Below are 21,594 nucleotides of genomic sequence, written 5' to 3' on the forward strand. Positions count from 1 at the left end.
TACCCAGGGATACTAGGTCAAGTAATACTAGACAGACAACCAACCATTTGATTTCACGAGCCTTATCTGAAAGTCCTAACTGTGCATGTAATGAGATTATGTGCCAATGAATTTCACCACTCAATATTACTGATGCAGAATTAGATAACATTTTTAACTTTCTAGTAAAACAAGAACTAGGTTGGAACCCTTCCGTCACCTCAACTTCGGCAGCTATTAAATTTAGTGTAAACTTTTGATCAAATCTTTAGTAGCGAAGCTACTCTATAATTCACTTTGTCCGTCAGTCAGTCAACCTGTCCGTAACGCTATGGGGTAAACGTGAATTTCTCGGCTCCTATACAAGATGGACTGCTGAGATTTTTAGTGAAGATTCCTCTGACATATGCCCATCTAATCTATACATTGTTTTGTCCACCTGTCTGTTATTTGGGGTGTTAGATCGATTTCTAGATTTTCAATTTTTCATGATTTTCTCAAATTCCTTTTATGACACAGGGCTGAAATGTTCAGGGATTGAATATGCTCATATTCTACATATTTCCATGAAGTTTCATTAAGATTTAATATGTCTATTATTTGCGGTGCTAGATCGATTTCTAGATTTTTAATTTTTCGTAATTTTAAAAGGTTGCGTGATTTTAAAGGTTTCCTGTTTACCTATTTTAACATGTTTAATGTTTATTGTATTACACTACTTTATAGTAATTTTTGCCCGATATCCATTCATAATTTTTGAGCTTCGCTATTTATGGATGTTGTCATCCATGTTGAATTTGCATTTGCTATTTATCTAATCTAACATGTTCACAAAAACATCGAATTTCTTCTTATTCTACCCCATAGAAACGACATGATTAAAGACAGGGATCTTAAGGGATAAGACAATGATGATTAACAAAATTAGCCCTTCTGTAGATTTATATTATTGGTTGCAAAGTTTGGACACAATTTAAATTAGTTTCTACTGCTGCTTCATAACGACATATATTTCAAAGATCTTTATTATTAATCGCATATCTATAATACAAAGTAGCTTGATGTTTGTCTGTCTGTCTGTCCGTCCGTCCGTCTGAAGCTTAAAATCTCGGTAACCACTGAACCGATCGGATTCTACTCTTCAGGGTATATACCTATTGGTCATGTGGTGGTTTTAAGCTATTTTCTTGGGGGGTGGGACACCCCCAACACCCCCAAAAACAAAAAAATCCCCCCCTCCATTTTTTTTTTTTTTGCTGAAGATTTCCTTGGTCCTTTATGCTTTGTAGAAGATTTCCTTGGTCCTTTAACGAATTTCGCCTTAATTTTTTTTATCACCTCTTGGGGCAAAGCCTCTAGAGGCAAGGGGCGAAGCCGCTAGTGTAATATAAAACAGCAACATAAATAAATGAAAATAAACACCAAGAATAATACAGAAATAGTCAAAGTTTTGTTATATTGCAGTTTTGCCACAAAAAAAAAGATTTTTATCAATAAAAATACAACTGAAAAAATATTTATTTCATAATAATTAATAATTTTGTAGCATAATATCTATCATAATACGAATCCAACATAGATTTATATTGCCTTCACCGTGTTGAAAACACATTTATCGTATTGTTTTGAAGAATTTTTCCATGAAAAAGAAAAGTAAAATCATAGGATTGATCGTGGGCCTTGAACCTAGTCCCCTTGAGTACAACAAAAATAAAGGAATACATATCTTTTTATTTTCAATTCCGCGGACATCTGGCTATAACACAAAACAATAGATTTATTTTATGACATATAGAAATACCTTTAAATCAATATGATCTATCTAAGCTTTAATCTAAATTATAAGGGTTAACAAAATACATACATATATAAATCAAATTACAAAAATCTAATCTAGGTATCTAAAACTTCTGTTTGATTTTAAAAAGAACATTTTAAAATTAGTTTCTGTTGATAATCATGCTGTAAAAAAAAACTTTTTGTAAACTTTATCAAAATTAAGATTCTTGGAAATTGATTCTTTGGTATTTAGACGTGTATACATAGAAGATTTGTAAAGGATGACAACATCAATAAAAGCAAAGCTCCGAAATGGCAGGATAAACGAATATTAACAGTTCAATACTGAATAAGCAGAATAAAAACAAAATTGTAAGCTAATTTGTTTAAAAACTGCTTATTAGGAAAATACTGTTTAAGGACATACTTACATTTTTAGAACTTGATTATAGAGATGCTTTGCTTATATTATTGTACCTTGTTGTGTTGAATCACTATTCCAAACATCAGATAAATAGATAAACGGACTGACCATAATTATAGCAAAGCTTCAGTTTAAAAATAATTTCTTGGGGATGTAATATATATATATATATACATATATTTGTTACATATTTGATGTTCTTGAATTTTGTCTTGATAGCTTACTTCCTGAAATGTAAAGAAATATATAACTGTGCATACTTACTACATAGGTACAGGGTTAGCTATTCTAACAATCAATTCTACAAAAAATCACGAAACCCTTAAATGTTAAATGGAAGTATATATTGTTTTTTTTCATGTATTTGAAGAGGCGTGGGTAAGAAGGGGAGGTAAAGGAGAAGGGGGGTGTGGGGAAATTTTCGTTTAGAATTGTTTGTCAGAATCACATTCCCTTTTACCTGCATAGTTAGGTCAATGGATAATTTTATTTAAACCCTCCCCAACAATCTAAATTATTCAATTAAAAGTAAGAAAAATGTTATTTACTTTTTCTTTCTCTTAGCTCCTCAAAGTTGTTCTGGAGGTTGGGAGCGAAGTAGGGGGGGGTTAAGACTTTTAGGACCTTCCCTCCCTCCGGACTAATCACCGGATATTAATTGGAAAAATGTTACCTGATTGAATTAATGCTTTCACTGATGATAAAGTCTCCAGGTCTTCCCTAGACACAATTTTATAATTAAACAAGGATAACAACATACAGTGTAGCACAAATATCATGAATGGGAATACGGACAAGGAGATTTAAAGAATATTTGTTAAATTCAAGAATAGATTATTGGAGAAAAATCACAAAACCTTTTGCATATATCTTTAAATTTTGTATATCTATATTTTGTATGTTAACTGAGGCACCTACGGTAAAAGCAAATTGCATATTAGATGCTTAGCACAACAGGAAATTTAATTCTGATTTAATTTTCTACAAAAATTTTGAAAATCGGACCAAAATCACCAAAGATATAGAAATAAATGTGAAAAATGGGAATGTTGACAAAAAGTTTAAGCTGTGCATCTTTAATAGGTGCCGAGAAAATCACGTTTCCCCCACTTCGTGTCTAACGGAGAAACGAACGGACATTTGAAATTATAGGGTAGCTTCCCTACTAAAAAGGGTTTTTAACCGAATAAAAAAAAAATGTTATTTAAATCATTATAAAAAAATAACAGGATGTCTGACTGTCCCTTTGTAGCTTAAAATCTTACTAACCGATGAACCGATATTCTCATTTAAATTGAAGATTCTTATCGCTCGTATTATAAAATTGAATCAATGTGACAAAATATACACACAAAAAATCGTCTGCTATATATTCCTTCTATATGCATATTGGATGTTTTATTGTGATTTACCAACTAGGGCAATAAATCTTTTACAAAAGCCAAACTTACTTTGGTACACTTAAATATCTTTTTTCCTCTGTTTGTAAATATTCAGATGCACTGGTAAAACTGTTTTCCCTCTTGGATGCGCTTAATTCAAATTTTATATGATACTAGCGGTTTCGACCCTAGCCTCTAGGGGCTTTGCCCCAAGAGGTAATTTAAAAATAAAATAAATATATTTTTTAAGCCGAATTCTCAAAAAAATGAGGTGGATTTTTTTTTGTTTTTTTGGGGGGTTGGGGTTGTCCCACCCCTCATGAAAATAGCCTAAAACCACTACAGGACCAGTAGGTATATTCCCTGAAGAGTAGAATCCGATCGGTTCAGTGGTTACCGAGATCTTAGGGGACAGACGGACGGACAGATATCATTCTATTTGTACTATAGAAAGATTACAAAACAAACAAACAAAAAACGATATTTAAAACTATATCTTGGGTATAATCTGAAAATTTGTTTAGAAAATTTTACGTTAAGATATTTTAGATTTTAAATGTTGATTCCTAAGACAATTAGAAAAGCATCTCTATAATTACGTCTTGTACTTGAAGGAAAATCTAATTAAGCTTATATGGATGATGTAATTCTTGTAAAAATGCGAAGCTTTTTTCATAACTAAGGTAGGTCTATACGTCCATTCCTAACAGATGGTCATTATCGTTAATTCTTGCATGTTAAAATTGTCTTATTGCTTTCAAACTCTGCATAATGATTGTTGTAACAGTTAGGTGCGATTTAGTAAGCGTAGCAACTATACAATCGTTAACAGAAAGTCCGTAAGTATGAATAAAACATAATGATTTTGACAACATTTTTTGAGTGACATAATTATCCTATTCATCTGCTTTTTGGAATATTACTTTCTAGGACAACAAGGTACAATGTTAAAAAGGAAGCGTCTCGATATTAAAGTCCTAAAAATGTAAGTAATAAGTATTTCCTTAAACAGAATTTTGAATTTGCGCAATTAAGTAAAAAAAACATACAAGACTTATAGATTCATATTCTGCTTATTAAGTGTTAATATTTGTTTGTCCTATAGTCGGTTTCTAGATCTTCACTGTTATGGATGTTGTCATCCTTGATTGCTTATTGACAAGGTTTTATCATATAAAAACCTTAGGAAACTAGAACCGCAATCAAAATCTTCAACTAATCCATCACTATATAAGGTGAAAAAGCTTATTAGTTTATGATCCTTTTAATAGGTGGTGGTAGGATCGAATCTTGACTCAAAATACGTCATCGCCATAGAGTTTGAAAAATATGCGCCATTTAATCGAAGCGCTGGAAAGTGTCATGGGTTACGTCATTAAAATACGTCTAAAAAGGAGGGATGAGAGTTGAACTGGGAAAGGAACCCCTTAAAAAGAGCAGGATAATAGACGTATTTTTATGACATCACATATGACACTTTTCAAGTAGATAAGTAGATTTAAAGATTATTTGTTAAAATCTAGAATAGATTTATTGGAGAAAATAAACACAAAACCTCATTTTGATTTCTATGATGACTGATAGACAGACGGTCAAAGTAAATTACATACTGGATACTCAGAACAATACGAATTTTTTTAAAACTGACATCCTAATTTTTTTTGAAAATCGGACCAAAAACACCAAAGATATGGGGAAATAAGAAAAAAATATGAAAATAGCCAAAATGAAAAACCTGCTGAAAGGCAGTCCGACCGTCATGGGTGTTTTCTTAAAACGACGGGAAATGTAATTTCGGTATTCTTAACTACAAAAATTTGGAAAATTGGACCATAAACATCAAAACTATGGGAGAAATATATAAAAATAGCCAAAAACCTGCTAATAATGAGTTCAACCGCAATGGATGTGTTATAGTCAATTATGCTTTTTAATGATGGAATTGTTGTTTCAGACTTCTATCTTTTATAGGAGCCGAGAAAATCACGTTTCCCCCAAAACGTTTCAGACAGACGTGCATTTCAAATTATAGAGTAGCAACGCTACTAAAAAGTAATGGAGCTCTTTCCTATAAGGTGGTTGTGTGCTAGATGGTCTACTACATGGAGGCTGAGTACTTGGAGGTCTACTTGTAGAACTCTCATCTCTACGTTTCCTCCATTCCCTAAAAACACATAGAATTTTTATTACCAAAGCACACTCTGTTGCTTAAAAACCAAAATAACCGCTGAACCAATATGGTTGTCTTTTATAGCGATGTTCCTAATGGTACCCAGGAAGGTTTTATTTTGGGAAAAGGTACCGCCAACCACTCAAAAGAAATTTTTCCTAAAAAAACACATATTCAAAAAAAATCATCCAACCTTTGTATACGAACCGCACCCTATAGAGGCCTTGAGTGGCGAAGCCACTTGCATGTACCTATATACAACTCAAATAAAATGAAGATTAAACTAATGATATAGAAGAGGCCAATGGCACTGTTTTGTGGCGCAGCTACTAAATTACCTATTTTTCTGCATTCTAATAACTGCTTCAATGCTCTTCTCGGTCTTCTTCATTTTCTTCTCCAAATCTTCTGTTTTTCTTCTTTCCATCGTTCGTATTCTGAAAGAATAAGATAATTTCTTTTCTCATATGAATCCGGTGGATAGGAACCTATTCTCATCCATACGAAAAAACTATGTCTAGCATCGTATTATATCCAGCTTTCTACGAATATAAAAATTTACAATCATAAGATTAAAACCAGTTTTTTAAGCCCGTGCCTTCTGCACCTCGGGGCTAAAAAATCTGATTTTAATCTTATAATTGTACATTCTATATCCGCGGAAAGCGGTTTATAATACGATGCAAGAAATAACTATTCATATTAATAACTAGCGGCTATGCCCTATCTAGAGGCCTCTATGGGCATATCAGGGAGGGGGGTGGGGGGTTGAAATCGGTAACCCTACTCTTTTCTTTGATTTATAAAGAAAAAGCAAAAAAACATTGGGGGAGGGTAGGCATTTTTTGTCGAGTAAGGATGGTGTTACGCTCCCCCAAAATTATTTATAAACCTTCCCAGGACCGTTGGTTTTAATTAGCAAGAAAATTTTGTTTACAAATGTCCAGGGAGGAAGGAGATATTGGACTGTTTATTACACTAGTCCCTAAAGTTTTACTACAGCTTTTTCTTGCTTATTCGTTGACTTAAGAACTTTGGTTGGTTCATTCAGATGAGTGTTTAAACGTTTCAACCACTAATTGTAATAAAAAGAATGGGTAATTTTGCGCGTAAAGTGCCTATAAAAAATGACGTTCGACAATACAAATGAACAATGATTGGCCAGTATACAATTTAATTGAACAATGGTACAATGTTTGTTTTTTATACCTAGGCACTATAAACTGCTTCTAAAAAAAATTAAACCGTGTTAATGGAAAAGAACCTACCTTATGATTTCATCTTCTTTAGATCTGGCTGTAATATCTTTTACTTTCCTAAAAGTAAACCGAAAAAAAATATCTTTATTATTCTTTTCTGTTATTACTAGTTGCTTCGCCTCTAGGGGAAGGTGAATGAGGTCCTGGGGAAGGGGGGGGATGGTTGTCAGGGAATTAGCTTAGAACCGGCTCAAAACTTTTATAACGCTGCCCTGAAAAGTACAATCAAATCAGATATTGTTTCCGAGATCTGAAGCTTCAAACAAATTTAAACAATTACTTCTTTACATATAGAATTACGTAAGATTAAATCAATAATGTTAGTAGCAAAAATACTTTGGTTTGTCCGTATGTACGACGGTCGTGCTATTCAGGGATCTAAATGGATACGACAATGGACGATATATTTATAAACGATGATAAACAAAATTACCCATTTTATAAATTAGAGTTATTGGTATCAAATCGAACTGTACCTGTGAAACTTTTTTTTCTCTTGTTCAAGTTCTAATCTAAAATTTAACAATTATATAAAAATATTTAATTTTTTTCTTTCAAAATATTATCCTTAAAGTATTAGGTTGTCTGTATGGCTGTCTGAGAGTCCTGATTCTTTGAAGTAAGGATTCAGATACACACGGAGATTGCTAGATCGTTATGGATCTCGCCCCTCCCCCCCCCCCCTCCACAAAAAATATAATGAATTACAAGAATAACTATATACATTGAAATAATTTACCTGTCGTGTTTTTGTCCTTCGCCATGCACAAATTTAACTCTAGCCTTCGAGTAAAGAAAACAATATTAGATTTAATCAAAGCTTTTCTATACGTCATAATTTTTGAGGATGTCAAAACCCCCTGAAAAAAGGTAAAAATGGGCCACTCTTCAGGTGTTATAAACCTTCCCTGGACCTATAAGAAGCTTCGATGTAAAGGTGAACTATATGTCAAGGAATTAACAAAATATTTTGATACAAAAAAACAAACACACAGACATGCATATTATTACATTTGTGTATGGATATAGCTTTACGAGTTTTTTAAATACTTAAGGTGTATTTATATAACTGTATTTATCAGTGATTGTAACTTTAAAAATATTGGAAGATGTTTTGTTGAATCCAAAGATGATAAAAATACTCACCCTTCGTTTATCGCCTGTGTCAAGTCGGAGGGCCTTGGCTAGGCTCCCCATTGTGAGGGGCATTTTGGAAAAAATCTATTATCTAGAAATGTGTAAAAAAAATATAAAAATTATTTGGAAATTATAGTAAAACAACTTAGGGGGAGGTGTTAAATAACTGTATGTTCTCTTCCCTAGGACTCTGTGCCGACTTTTAATGGGGTCCTTGAAAATCATCCAATAGCGTTGCGAATATTAAAACAGCCAATTCGCTAGAGAAGAGCATAAAGCAATTTGCTAGCCGACGAAAAAGGTACCAAACAGGCAGTTGTCTGGTTATACATCTATATTTGGAATGCTAATTATCCTATTATATAAAGAAGCAAGTTTATTTATGTCAGATCTTGCTAATCAATTAACTATTCTATTTTAGGGAATCTTCACATACGTTCATATAGGATTGTTAGGGCTATTATATGGTTTCTTTCCAAAACTTGGCCCTTCGAGCATGAAAACCCTATATGCTAAGGGCACAACTTCTAGTTTGACTAAGACATATCGAAATTGATATTTTGTTTTGTGTACTAGTGATAATATTAAAAGTTGTCAAAAAATTGTGTCAATACTATGTCAACAAAAGTATTAAAATATGATTGTCAAATTGTCGAATTATGTCAGCAATGACCTCTTTTTTATTACAGCAAAAAAATTATAATAACAAGGATGACAACATCCATAAAAGCGAAGCTCTGAAACGGTAGGACAAACGAACATTAACACTTGTGTAATGTCAGAACTGAATAATCAGAATGTAAATGTATAAGAGTCAAAGCAAAATTGTTAGTAAATTTGTTGAAAAACTGCTTAATACAGGATAATGTTTATGGACATACTTACATTTTTAGGACTTGATTATAGAGTTGCTTCGCTTATAATATTGTACTTTGTTGTCCCAGGAATCAGTATACCAAAAATCAGACCAATCGGATAATTAGGTCACATACAAATTTGTTGTTAAAAATGTAAAAAAATCAACATGTTTAAAATGGACGTACGGACATTCTGGTAATGATTATAGAGTTGCTACGCTTTCTAACTCGTACCTAACTTCTACAGGAATCACCATGCAAAGTTTGAAATCGATAGGACAATTCTAACATGCCTAAATTAACGAAAAAAGTTATCCGTTACGGACGTACGGACGGACCTACCCTAATTATAGAAAAGCTTCGCTTTTGAAAATGGCATGTTGATTTTATGTCAGCCAGGATCACTTTTTATTAAAGCCATAAAGTTATAAACGATTTTGAGATGGTTTTTATATAAATCAAATCACTTATATTTTAAATTTTTACACTTTTTCAACAACAAAAACCGCCATTTTGTTTGAAAACTTTTTGTAAACTGGCTATTCTAAAGAACTAATATTTAAACACCTACATTTTTACACACAAAAAAATGTTAAACGTCACTAAAATACATAATAAATATTGGTAAAGATTGCGTATGTGATTTCTTTTATTTGTTTTGTTTTCCTACAGGTAATTGGCAGATATTCAAAACATTGAAAACATTTTAGAAATCCTCCAAAGTTTTAACTTAAATTTGGTGTTTAGCGAGATCACAATTAAAAAGTTAGAAGCTGTTTATTAGTGCCTATAAAAAAATAGTCATACAATACAAATGACCAATGATACACAGACTAAATTACCGGTAGGCCAATATACATTTTGATTTACCAATGGTAGTCTAGTATGACTTCATTTTTATGCACTATAAAAAGTTATATAAAAAAGGAGTAAAAAATACATAAAGGTAAAACAGTTAAGGACTTATGTGGCAGCTAATGTTTTTAAAATAGAAAAATATAACTGTGACTTAGGAAAATCTACCAAAGGTGGCTATGATCGAAGGAAGCTGAAAAAGAAAAAAACAAACATGTCCCATATTTTGGGGTATCTACTCTAATAAAACTAGACCTCTATTTTTTCTGGTTTCTGTGTTCATCAAAGTTTTCTTAATTTAAGGAATTGAAAAATTAGACGAAGCCCAATCTGCACCACTTTTGTACCACTTTTGATTCCTGTGACGTTATAAAAATGAGGGATTCTCCATTTTTTGGGGGGGTTTTCTTTCCCACTTCTCCCCTCATCTCCATAATTTTTATGACGTCACAGGAATCAAAATCATTATTTCCAGACCCTGCTTTAAATTCAATTTCGCTTTTAGTACTTTTAAGGGAATGCAATTGTGAAAGCTAAAATTTGCTTTCTAATTTTTTCAAGTTCAAGTATCATGTTATGCATAATTTCAGAAGAAAGGGTTAATACACAGGGATCTGAAGGGATAAGACAATTGCCTATAAAATGATGTACGTACATCCCCAATGATGATACAGAAAACTACAATTAGCAACGTTTTGACACTCGACTAAATGAACCAGCTGATCAAAATTCAATTAATTCCCCATGGTTGTTAAGCCAACGAAAAAGAAAACTTTATTATAAAACTTTGGGGACTAGTATTATGTCCCCCTCCAACCCTGGTTAACACAAGGAATCACCATGCAAAATTTAAAATCGATTCATTTACAAGTAAGTTTTATAGGATATTTCCCTTTAAAATTTAGGTATTTAGTTTGAAGCAAAAGATCTCCAAAACGACCTAGCCTGATAAAATGTACTTTTCAGGGAAGCTTATTTAAGGTATTGAAATGTGCATAGGCTATTGACTTCATTTGATTAGGCCTCTACAGGTTCAATGCACAGCTGCTAGTATATAAAAATATGGGACTAATTTTATTTTGTAAAATGAATTTTTTTCTACTACTTCAAGAATCACATTCTGTATTTTTTAAGCTCTTTGTGTAATTTGATTAAGTGTCAAACGAAAACAAATTTGTGTCTTTTTAAAAAAATGAAATTATTTTTCACAAAATAATAAAATTGCAATCAGCTGTTTACAGATAAAACTAACTACGCGCATTTTTTCACATCATTCAAATTTGTTTCCACTACTGCAAATCAAACTCAAATAACTTACAAACAATTAATAGAGATGATCACCACTTGGAACAAATGAATTGAGATTTAGTAGAGCAACCGTAGAACCTTCCAAAGTAAGGAAAAGACAATGAAAATTAAAACAATGCCTACCCTAATTATAATAAACAAAATTAATTATTAATTTGATTGAATTTGTGTTTTTAGAAGCTGCTAAATATTTGGGGGAAAAGAATTGTTGTATGATATCAATTTGATCATGTTAGATAGAATACATTTTACAAGATAAAAAGTACATTTCTTTAGCTTTCTTTGTTGATCATTATTTAAGAACAAAACATTGCACTGTTAGGAAACTATTGCGTAAAAAAAATCTAATATTACTTTTAATTTAGTTAAATCCTTATAAAAAAGTAACAGAATCTGTGTTTGTGTGTCTGTCTGTATGTACCCAAGGATCTCGCTTACCACTGAACAATGTAGCTTTTCATGGGTCGTGGGAAGGTTTATAAATAATTTTGGAGAGGATACCACAACCCTCCCAAGTGAAATTGCCCCTAGAAAAAAAGTAACCCCCCCTATATTATTATATAGTACAATATTATAAGCGAAGCAACTCTGTAATCAAGTCCTAAAAATGTAAGTATGTCCATAAACATTATTTTGTATCAAGCAGTTTTTCAACAAATTTCAACAAATGCATTTATATTCTGATTATTCAGTCCTGACACTATACAAGTATGTCCGTTTGTCCTACCGTTTCAGTGCTTCGCTTTTATGGATGTTGTCATCCTTGTTTGAAATACATTTTTTAGAGTACTTAATTCCATAACTAGACTGCTCAAATCACAATCCGTCTCGTACAATTTATGTAATATTTGCTTCATTTTTTACTTTTAAAAAACTAGAGCTAAAATTGGGGGATTGGTCGACCCTCCGGCTCCTAAAGTGCACCTAGAGGCCTCTATCGGAGTAGCAACTTGTATTATATGAAGTATTAATAATTCGGATAACACTGATTCGAATTAGTTGTACTTTTTAGGGAAGCTTTATATATTTCTTGGCTTAGTTCCCCCTGCAGGATAGGGGCGAAGCAACTAATTTCTAATAGAAATTTTAACTCGGTTTTCTTTTGTGATTTATTTTGTAATTTGATGTAATTTACAAATTATAAATATTTCACAATTACATATATAACCAGGATTATAACCAGTTATCAGACATGCTGAAAAATCATGTATAGCATCGTATTTGAAATAAAGATCATAAAATTAAAACCAGTTATGTTAGCCCGGGCCTTCGCCCTCTCGGGGCTAACAAAACTGGTTTTAGTTTTCATAATTATCCATTTTGATATCCGCGGAAAGCTGTCTATAATACGATGCGATAAATAACTATTATTGTATGACAAGTTTGTACAACATTTTTCAAATACTTTTTGACAAAAATGCCTAAATGATAAAAATCACGCATTTTGTGTGTCAGTACATTTCAATTTACACACAAATCAACAAGGATGACAATATTATATTTTTAACTTTTGGCGATTTCTCCTGGGAGGGTGGAGATAACCTTCCCCAAAATAGTTTTAAACTTGCCCAGGACCTATGAAAAGCTAAACTGTAAAGGAGAACCAGATCGGTTAGCGAGATCATATCACAGACAGACAAACATAGATCCTTTTGACAAAGCCCAAATTGACTCAAAAATCAGCCATGTGACGTCATAAAAATGAGGGATTATCCATCTCTTTTATAAGGGTTTTCTTTCTAACTTCTACTCTCATCTCCCTCATTTTTATGACGTCATATGGCTGATTTTTGAGTCAATTTGGGCGTTGTCAACCTTTTTATTTATTATAAGTAAAGAATGACAAAACACTTTTCTTTTTTAATAGATAATTTTACATCAACTTATCTTATAAGGCTTGTAAATAGATTTTTAAAATTTTTGTGGACTGATTAATACAAGAATGTGTATAATATTACATTAGCATATTCAGACTGTTCTACCACGTAATAATATTTTTAGGATCCGCCCCACTGATATAGAGACCTCTATCCTTAATCCGTTTTCCATAATTAAACTGACTGATGACAATGTCCGAGTTTGGGTACTTGAAAAGTCCATAACCGTGCATCTGTCCCTTGAACCGATGGACAGTAATAAAATGCCGCCTCTCGAAGTCGTACGCGGCCATACGCAATGTTGGAATGGTAACGAAGATGATTAAAGTCCCTCAACAGATTATGACGTCATAGGATAAAATAACCAAAAAGAGGCCAGCCTAAATTTTACCATTAATCAATTACAGTATATACTGGCCACTCAAGTATATACTGGCCTCTCATTGGCTATTATAACGTATGACGTCATAATCTGTTGAGGGACTTTGATTATCTTCATGGTGACGCAAATTTCAGATCTCAGTTTTTGCGATTTGATTCGCTTATTTTCTATACAAGATAAATCGCGAAAGTTGATATCTGAAATTTGCGTCATCCTTCCAACATTGCGTATGACCGTGTCCGACTTCGAAAAAAAACCATTTTATTACTGTCCATCCCTTGAACCAACCCCCGCAGTAGGAGGTGTTGTGTATCTTGGAGAAGGAGTAGGACACACCGCTACCATGCAACTTTCCTTCCTTGTTATAAATAAATTAGTTATTTTACTGATTGTCCGTTCGGTTTAGAAGAAGATGATTTTTTTATATGCCTAACCCTGCAGGACCTTTACCTGCTGTTCCCTCACCCTACAGGGCTACCCTGTACCCAATTAAACCTAACCAAAACTAACCTAACTTGACATGACATGACCTTAACCTAACCTAACCCTACATTACCTAACCTATCCCCTGCAGCAGAGAACCCTAAACTAACCTGTATAGCATAGGCGTCCAAGGGGGGGGGTAATGGGCCATTTGGCACCCCCAAACGATTTTGGGGGTGCCCCCAAAATTTTTTGAACAATACCCCCCAAAAAAAAAAATTTACCCCCCCCAAACCATTTTGGGGGGGGTAATTACCCCCCCCCCCCCCCCCTCAAAAATAAATGTTCTTTAAAAAAAAATTTTTGGGGGGGGTATTTACCCCCCCCCCCCAAATTGAATGTTCTTAAAAAAAAAATTTTACTAAAAATTTTTTTTTGGGGGGGGGATCTATGATGTAATTGTAAAGCACTGAAGATTCCATAAAATAGATACCTAACTAAATTAAATATTTCATTAAATAATGAAAAAGAATTTCTATAGGCGATTTTTTTTGGGAGGATGTCAGGGTGTCTCAAAACTAGTTATAAAACTTACCAGGACCTATAAGACGCTTCACTTTAAAGTATAATCATATTGGTTCATTGGTTAGTGAGTTAATTATTGTATTTTTATGTTCTAAAGAATGAGATACTACTATATATTTGAATAGTAGTGGCGCCCTTAGCATCTAAGAACTCGTGTTTTCTAAAGGGTAAAAAGGGAGGAGAAAAATAGCCTAAAACCACTCAAGGATTGACCTATAATAGTGTGGAACCATCATGGGATCTATGTGAAGCTTTCCTAAAAAGGAGAACTCAGTATTAAAAGTAATGAAATATGAAGCTATAGTCAAATAAACCTTACTTACTACTTTATGTTATAGGATAGTACTTATTAACTTAACCCATTAGTGCCGAGCGCCACTTTTATGGACCGATCGAGCTGAAAATTTCAGGGAAGCTTTGTTATGGTAAAAACGGAATTCCAATTTTTTTGTTTTGCTCTAGTGGCGTGCACAGGAAAGTTGCAATAAAACCCGGTTCGGCGCGAGTAAAGAAACCGTTCGGCATTAATAACCGTTTTTGGCGTTTTTTGGTGCTTTCCCCCGGCATTCAAGCCCAGTCACGACCTAAATACCCGGTTATTTGGCCCAAAAAATTAAAAATGTAATTTTTGAACGCCCAAAGTGAGATGAACACTTTTTAAAACTACGATACGATCCGTAATTGAAAACTACATAACCTCATGTAATTGATAGAGCTACAACTAACATACAAAACAATTTATATCACATTTAAGATTTTGGCTATAGGTACCGCCCTTTTCGGTTAAAAAAGCCCATTTCGAGGAAGTTTTAAAACTTTTGCTAATATATGTGGACGGGTATCTTTACTCACATCGAGCAGGGCAATAAAACTTGCGGGTATTTTTACTCACGCCGAACTGGAGTTATATAGAACATAATTAAACGATAAAAAAATCATATAAAAAATAATAATTTGAATAAAACGATTTCACAAATGAATGTAGTTGCCAATAAACTATAAATTTCATGAAAAAAATCACTAACTTTACTTCATAAACAAAAAAGTTAGGAGGGGTATTTTAAAATCACCTAGTTTTTCTTGGTTTTCAAATTTTGTTGAGCTATACCGGCAAACGGAAGTAAGCAAAACTGTCTGCTCCAGGGGGAAATGAAAACCAGGGTAGTAGAGGGGGGATTCATACTGAGAATGATGCAATCCTAAAACTGAGAACCCGTTTTTTTCGGCATTTTCTGGAACCGGGCGTTAAAAGCCGGTTCGTCACTAATGGGTTAATAGATTAGGTAGGTGCTTTTTTTACATAATTAAATTACCCCCCCCCAAAAATTTTACCCCCGGGGTAAATTAGTTTGGGGGGGGGTAATTACCCCCCCCAATAGATTTGGGGGGAGTATTTACCCCCCCCCCAACAGACTTTAGGGAGGGTAATTACCCCCCCCAATCAAATTTTACCCCCGGGGTAAAAATTTTGGGGGGGGTAAAAAAAATTTCGCCGCGCTTCGCGCGCCATTTTACCCCCCCCAAACACGAATTACCCCCCCCCCCTAAAATTTTTTACCCCCCCCCAAAAAAAAGCTTGGACGCCCCTGCTGTATAGTATTATTCTTTTCTGTTTACCTGAAATTGTCCCACTGATGATGTTCCTAACTTTTCTAGTAGGCGCCCAAAACCTGATAAATAAAACCTTTTAATTCTTTCGGAAGATTATTAAGATCAACATCTTCTTTATTTTCACCACACATTTGACCAATTACACAGGAAAACGACAGGTTTTGAATATTTTTGTGGAGGTTACAGCCCTCCTCCACCATTCCAATAGAAACTATAATTTTAGAAAAAATCAAAAAAGATTCTTAATTGCCTTTAGCTAGGAGCATACCAGCTAACAGCTTGTCTTGTCTTGTCTTAGGCTTTCTGTCTCGTTGGGACACTGCCTCCTATTCATTGTGGATTTTTGTCTTGTGTCTTGCTATGTTTGCTATTAGTAGAACTTTACCACAGATATTGCATGCTCCTCTTAAATTGTTCCTCTGTGGTCTTTCTGCTTGTTCTTCCCCTCTGCAGATTTTCCTATGTCTAGCAAAGTTTGACTTAGTAATTACTCTATCACAGTTTGTACATTGACGTTGGTTTTGGTTCACAGCCTTAATTCCCTCACAGCTCTTCTTATGGTTTTCTAAATTTGCCTTTGCCTTAAACGTTTCTTCACATTTATCACATTTGAAAATGACCTTTTGGTTTGAGACTAGATGAATTCTTGACTTGTGAGTTGTGAGTCCTGCCTTACTTTTGCAGATTTTGTTGCACCCATCCCAAGTGCATCTAAAGATCTCTTCAACTTCTATTCTTTGGTTTCTTTCCCCTTGTTCTTCAGTTGTCCTATGCCCGGCGTTTTTTTCCCACATTTCTAGATGTTTCATGCGTTTTTTTACCTTGGCTTTCCATTCTTTCCTGTCACTGGTTAGTTCTGCCATCTTGGTTGTATCCATTCCAGCTTCCTTGACTATTTTTTTCCAGTAGAGTATGGTCTTACGTTTCCTACCTGGAACTTTTGGTATGTTCTCCAGATCTTCCATCCAGCCAAAGGTGACAGCTTTGACCATTCTATTATCATCCATCCTGCAGACATGACCAATTCTTTCTAACACCCTCTTCTCCACCTTCCATCTCAATGATTTTATTTTCAAATCATTCCTCACATCCTGCATATTTTTTCTTTCCTCTTGCATTTGAATTAGTGGTGGTTTGGATTTCCTACTCCAGATGTAGCGATAAATTTTATCTACAAAACTCTGCATTTTTTTCAGCTCATTTACCTGCCAAGTTCTTACCTGGCAGTCAAACAGCATGGTTGACTCAACACAGGTTTCAGCTATTCTGGCTTGCATCTGTTTTGATAAACTTGAGCCTTTAAGCTGGGGTTTAAGTTTAGCCCAAGCGGCTCCGCCCCTTCTTATCCGTTGTTTAACATCTTCTGTTGGTCCAATGTATGATCCCAGCATTCTTATTTTTTCACCATCCGTTGTACCAAACACTAATTCCTCCTCTTTGTCATCGTTGTTTTTTTCCTCAAATCTAGTCATCTCCTCCTTAACAACTTTTAGACCTTCAACTAACTCCTTCTTCTTACCAGTGACAGTAGTGTCATCTGCGAACAGCGACTTGTCTATACAAATTTTCTTTGCTTCTGAATTGTTTCTTTCTCTCATGCCTTCACCTGGAAATCCGGAACCTGGAACCCATTTGTAGGTTATGCCCATGGTCTCGTCCATCTCATCAGCCTTTCTTTTCCTGGCTTTGGTTGCAGACCTCATCACTACTTGATGGTAAACATTAAAGAGGATTGGGGATGATGGGCTTCCTTCCTTCAGACCTCTTTCTGGTACCCAAGGTTCGCTGTTTCCTTCTCTTCCTCTTACTACATACCTGGTAGATTCATGAAGATCCTGGAGGACTCTCAGAGCTCTTGGTCCTAATCCATATTTTGACAGGATTGCCCATAACGCAGGTTTATTGACCCTTGGGTAGGCTTTCCTGAGATCAAGAAGTCTGGCAGCTGGCATTTGGTCCTCGTCAATTTGAAATCCTGATGTTTCCATTCTTCTTCTCAGGTCTGTGGCATCTTCCTGTATTCTTATCATTATCTGTGTTGCATCTGCTGTTGACCGGCCACGTCTGAAACCTGCCTGGTCATCATCCAGAAGGTTTAGTTTTTCGGCCCAGATTCTCAGTCTATCAGCCATTATCCTGTCCGCGACTCTGGTACCCATTGATGCTAGACAGATACCTCTGTAATTATTGGTGTTATTTTTGTCGCCTTTTTTGAATAATGGTATTATTACTCCTTCCTTTAGCTCGTCTTCCCATTTATCTGATCCGTTACAAAACATAAATTGAACAATTTCAACCAATCTATTGATGATCTCTTCGCCTCCTTGTAGTAAATAAATCAATCTAATTCCATCTTCTCCTGGTGCTGATTCTCTCATTTTCTTTAATTGTGTTACGATCTCTTCTCTTGTTGGTATTTCCTCTAGTCTTTCACTCCATTCTTCTTTCAGTTCTAAGTTCTCAATCTCCTCCATCTCATTTACTGCTCTGTCAATCTCCTCTGGCGTGTTCTCAAACCTTTCTGCTGATACTTTTTTGAAATGTTCTCTAAACTGATCTGTCGTTATTATTGTGTTGTTACTCAGTCCTTTCCATTCTCTTTTTCCAAGCTGTTTAAGTGTTTTGAACATTGTTCTAGAGTCACCTCTTTCACTTGCTTCTCTGCATTCACTGATGATTGACTCCCACCACTCTCTTTCCCAGCGCCTCGTCTCTCTCTGTAGTTCTTTTCTCCCTTCTCTTAGTTCATTTACTGCTATTTGTAGGGTATTTTCTAGGTTTGGTTGTCCTTCATTCATACGCTTTCTGATGTCATTCCGTCTTGAAATTGCTCCACTGATTCTACTTCTCAGTCTCTGAACTTGCTCATCTCTACCTGTCATCCATGGATTTTGTACTGTCTTTGTCTGTTCACCACACACTTCCTTAGCAGCTGTCATCAAAACATTCGTCAACTCTTTCCATCTTGTCCTTTCTGGTTCTTCTGTCTCTTCATTTTCGTCGTTTTCCAGTATCTCTGTGATCTTTATCTTGAAATTATTTACTACTTCATGGTTCTTTAGTTTTTCCCAGTTGATTTTAGGTGTTCTTTTTTTCACTTTGTTGTTGTTGTTCCAGTGCCATTTTGATGTTTTAATACTGATCTTTTTTGGTTTGTGATCTGACAACACCATTTCTCCTACTGTACACACTTTTAACACATGTCTATGTCTTTGTTCTGTCTTCATTAGAAAGCCGTCTAGTTCGTACCATCGTCCGTTCATCTGATTAAACCATGTACCTCTGTTTTTGTGGTTATAAAAGCTGTTTACAAAACATAGTTGATTTTCTTGGCAAAATCTTATCAACTCTCTTCCTTTTTCGTTTGAAGATCTCAGACCAAACTTTCCGCAGACCTCTGGAGTTTGTTCATCTCCTCCAATATGTGCATTAAAGTCACCACCTATTAGTAGAACGTCTTTCTTTCCGGCCCATTGTGCATGTTGTAGTAATATGTCCTTTTCTATCTCTATTTCTTCTTGATTTGTTCCTTGCCACACGGGCATATACGTTGCTGTCAGTGAAAAGCCATTTGTTTTTACTGATACATGTCTGTCTGATATAAGCTTTCTCTGTCCACCTTGTGTCCAACCTTTCAACATTTGTCCTCTAAGAAGTACTCCTGCTTTCTTGGAATGTACAATTGCAGTCAAATTATCTCCCTCTCCAATCCACTCTACTCCTTCTCTTTCTGCTCTAATCTCACTGAGTAAAACTGCGTCCCATCCATTTTTCTGAGCTATTTCTGTTACATTCCTTGCTTTTCTTTTGTTTACTGTGCCCAAAGACATTCTTTGAACGTTCCATGTCATGATGTTAGCTGGTCTCTGGGTGTTGCTTTCTCTCTCTCTTCTTTTCTCTTTACGCCTGGCATATCTTCTTTCCCTTCTCCTTTTCTTTCCCTCCTCCGTCTTATCACGCCCCGGCCCTGGGTTGGGATGTATAGTCTCTAATCTTCTTAAAATATAGTTTAACACACTCCTCTCCTCCTCTGACAAAATATCCGCCTGAATAGGCCTTCGCCGGTGTCTTTTTATAGTGAGGTATGGTTTGGCTATTACCATACCCCACTGTTGCCTAAAAAAGACGTCTGGAGCCTCCGCCATCTCTGGATTCGTCTCCGACTTGTCTCCTGGGCCTTTAATTTTGGGTGGAGGGTAGATCAAATTGACACCCCCTCATTTTAAATTTTAGTTTTAAAATGGAAGAAGAAAAAAAAATTAGGGGAATCATTTTTTTTGTTTGGAAATGTTTTGCTTGGAAATCTCCCCTAAAATAGTTATATAACCTCTCAGGACCTATGAAAAGCTACATTGTAAAGAAGAACCATATCGATTCATTAGTTATCCATGTCCTTTATTATAGACAGCCAGTCAGACAGATTTACAGACATCCAATTACTATTATATAAGGATTTATATAATCACCATGGAAACATGCATGGATTGGTGTTGTCTAGGAAGCAGGAACCAATCATTTTTTAAATGATTTTTATTGCATATTGGGCCAGATTAATTCCAAGTTCAACCCACTATCTCCTCGTTCAGATTTTAATTATGGCAATTGTCCCATATTAAGTCTTTATAATAGTTGATTCAATATTAGCATTAAATCTTCTTAATATCTTTTCTGAATAGTTGAGGAGGTTGAGTGAATAAATTGCACCTATCCATATAATAAAGTAACAGGATGTTTGTTTGTCTGTATTAAATGATCTTGCTAACCACTGAATTGATATGGTTCTCCTTTACAAGGAAGCTTCTCATAGGTCCTTAGAAGGTTTATAACAATTTTGGTGGAGGGTACCACCACCCTCCCAAGAAAAATCACCAAAATATCAAAAAAACATAAAACGCTGCCTAGCCAATATTTTACTTATTAACAGCTTATCTTAACATAAATAGAAAAGACAATATTTTACCTGCCCTTAGAAGACTTTAGGTGCGTAACAGCTAGCTATAATTTAAATTATATCAAAAAACTAAATTTATCAAATTTTTTATTTTTGTTATAATTAAAAATTGTGGGATGTATTTCCTTGATATCTGTCGTAATTATCATAGAAAATAGTTGTTTTATTAGCATTTGGGTTGCAGGGCTCATCTGAGTAGTGTATGCCATTAAAATATACAGGGATCTAAAGGGATAAGACAATGGCCGATTAATTGATGTACATCCCCAATCATGATACACAAAATTACCCCTTCTGTATATTAGAATTAGTGGTTGAAACATTTGAACACTCAACTTAATAAACCAACCAAACAAAATTCACTGAAGTCCCAAAATTGTTAGGCGAACGAATAAGAAAACGTTATAATAGGACTTTAAGGACTAGTGTAATAAACAGCCCATTGTTTCCTTCTCATTGTGTAAAATATAAACTTGACTTCATAATATAAAAATAAGAATAACAAAATATATGTACATACTACATAGGTATACATATAAAGACATGAATTATTTTAGATGAAAATAATAATAGAATGTTTTGCATTTAATTCTTTTTACTAATTTGATGCTATTT

General features: G+C 34.5%; 2 protein-coding genes across 2 annotated transcripts; both read right to left on the bottom strand.

Moving 5' to 3' along the window:
• Nucleotides 1–1,481: 1,481 nt before the first annotated feature.
• Nucleotides 1,482–8,273, bottom strand: LOC145331412 (uncharacterized). The gene is made up of 10 exons (XM_080176043.1): nucleotides 8,140–8,273; nucleotides 7,733–7,776; nucleotides 7,470–7,505; nucleotides 7,003–7,050; nucleotides 6,073–6,171; nucleotides 5,633–5,728; nucleotides 4,746–4,790; nucleotides 3,634–3,714; nucleotides 2,856–2,902; nucleotides 1,482–2,409 (listed from the first exon to the last, which is right to left on the bottom strand). Exons 1-10 carry the CDS (start codon nucleotides 8,200–8,202, stop codon nucleotides 2,366–2,368), a joined length of 603 nt encoding a protein of 200 aa, XP_080032169.1. The 5' UTR covers nucleotides 8,203–8,273; the 3' UTR covers nucleotides 1,482–2,365.
• Nucleotides 8,274–16,354: 8,081 nt separating this feature from the next.
• Nucleotides 16,355–20,173, bottom strand: LOC145331175 (uncharacterized). The gene has a single exon (XM_080175798.1). The coding sequence runs from the start codon at nucleotides 20,171–20,173 to the stop codon at nucleotides 16,355–16,357; it is 3,819 nt and encodes a 1,272-aa protein (XP_080031924.1).
• Between the last annotated feature and the right edge of the window lie 1,421 nt (nucleotides 20,174–21,594).

Source organism: Acartia tonsa, chromosome 11 (assembly GCF_053477335.1).
Source record: "Acartia tonsa isolate MP-2025a chromosome 11, ASM5347733v1, whole genome shotgun sequence".
Lineage (NCBI taxonomy): Eukaryota > Metazoa > Arthropoda > Copepoda > Calanoida > Acartiidae > Acartia > Acartia tonsa.

Coding starts and splice junctions, on each gene's coding strand:
- LOC145331412 (XM_080176043.1), bottom strand. CDS start 8,202: ATGCCCCTCACAATGGGGAGCCTAGCCAAGGCCCTCCGACTTGACACA. Junction 6,172..7,002: donor AAAGAAGATGAAATCATAAG/GTAGGTTCTTTT, acceptor TTATTCTTTCAG/AATACGAACGATGGAAAGAA. Junction 2,410..2,855: donor GAAAGCATTAATTCAATCAG/GTAACATTTTTC, acceptor TTTACATTTCAG/GAAGTAAGCTATCAAGACAA.
- LOC145331175 (XM_080175798.1), bottom strand. CDS start 20,173: ATGGCGGAGGCTCCAGACGTCTTTTTTAGGCAACAGTGGGGTATGGTA.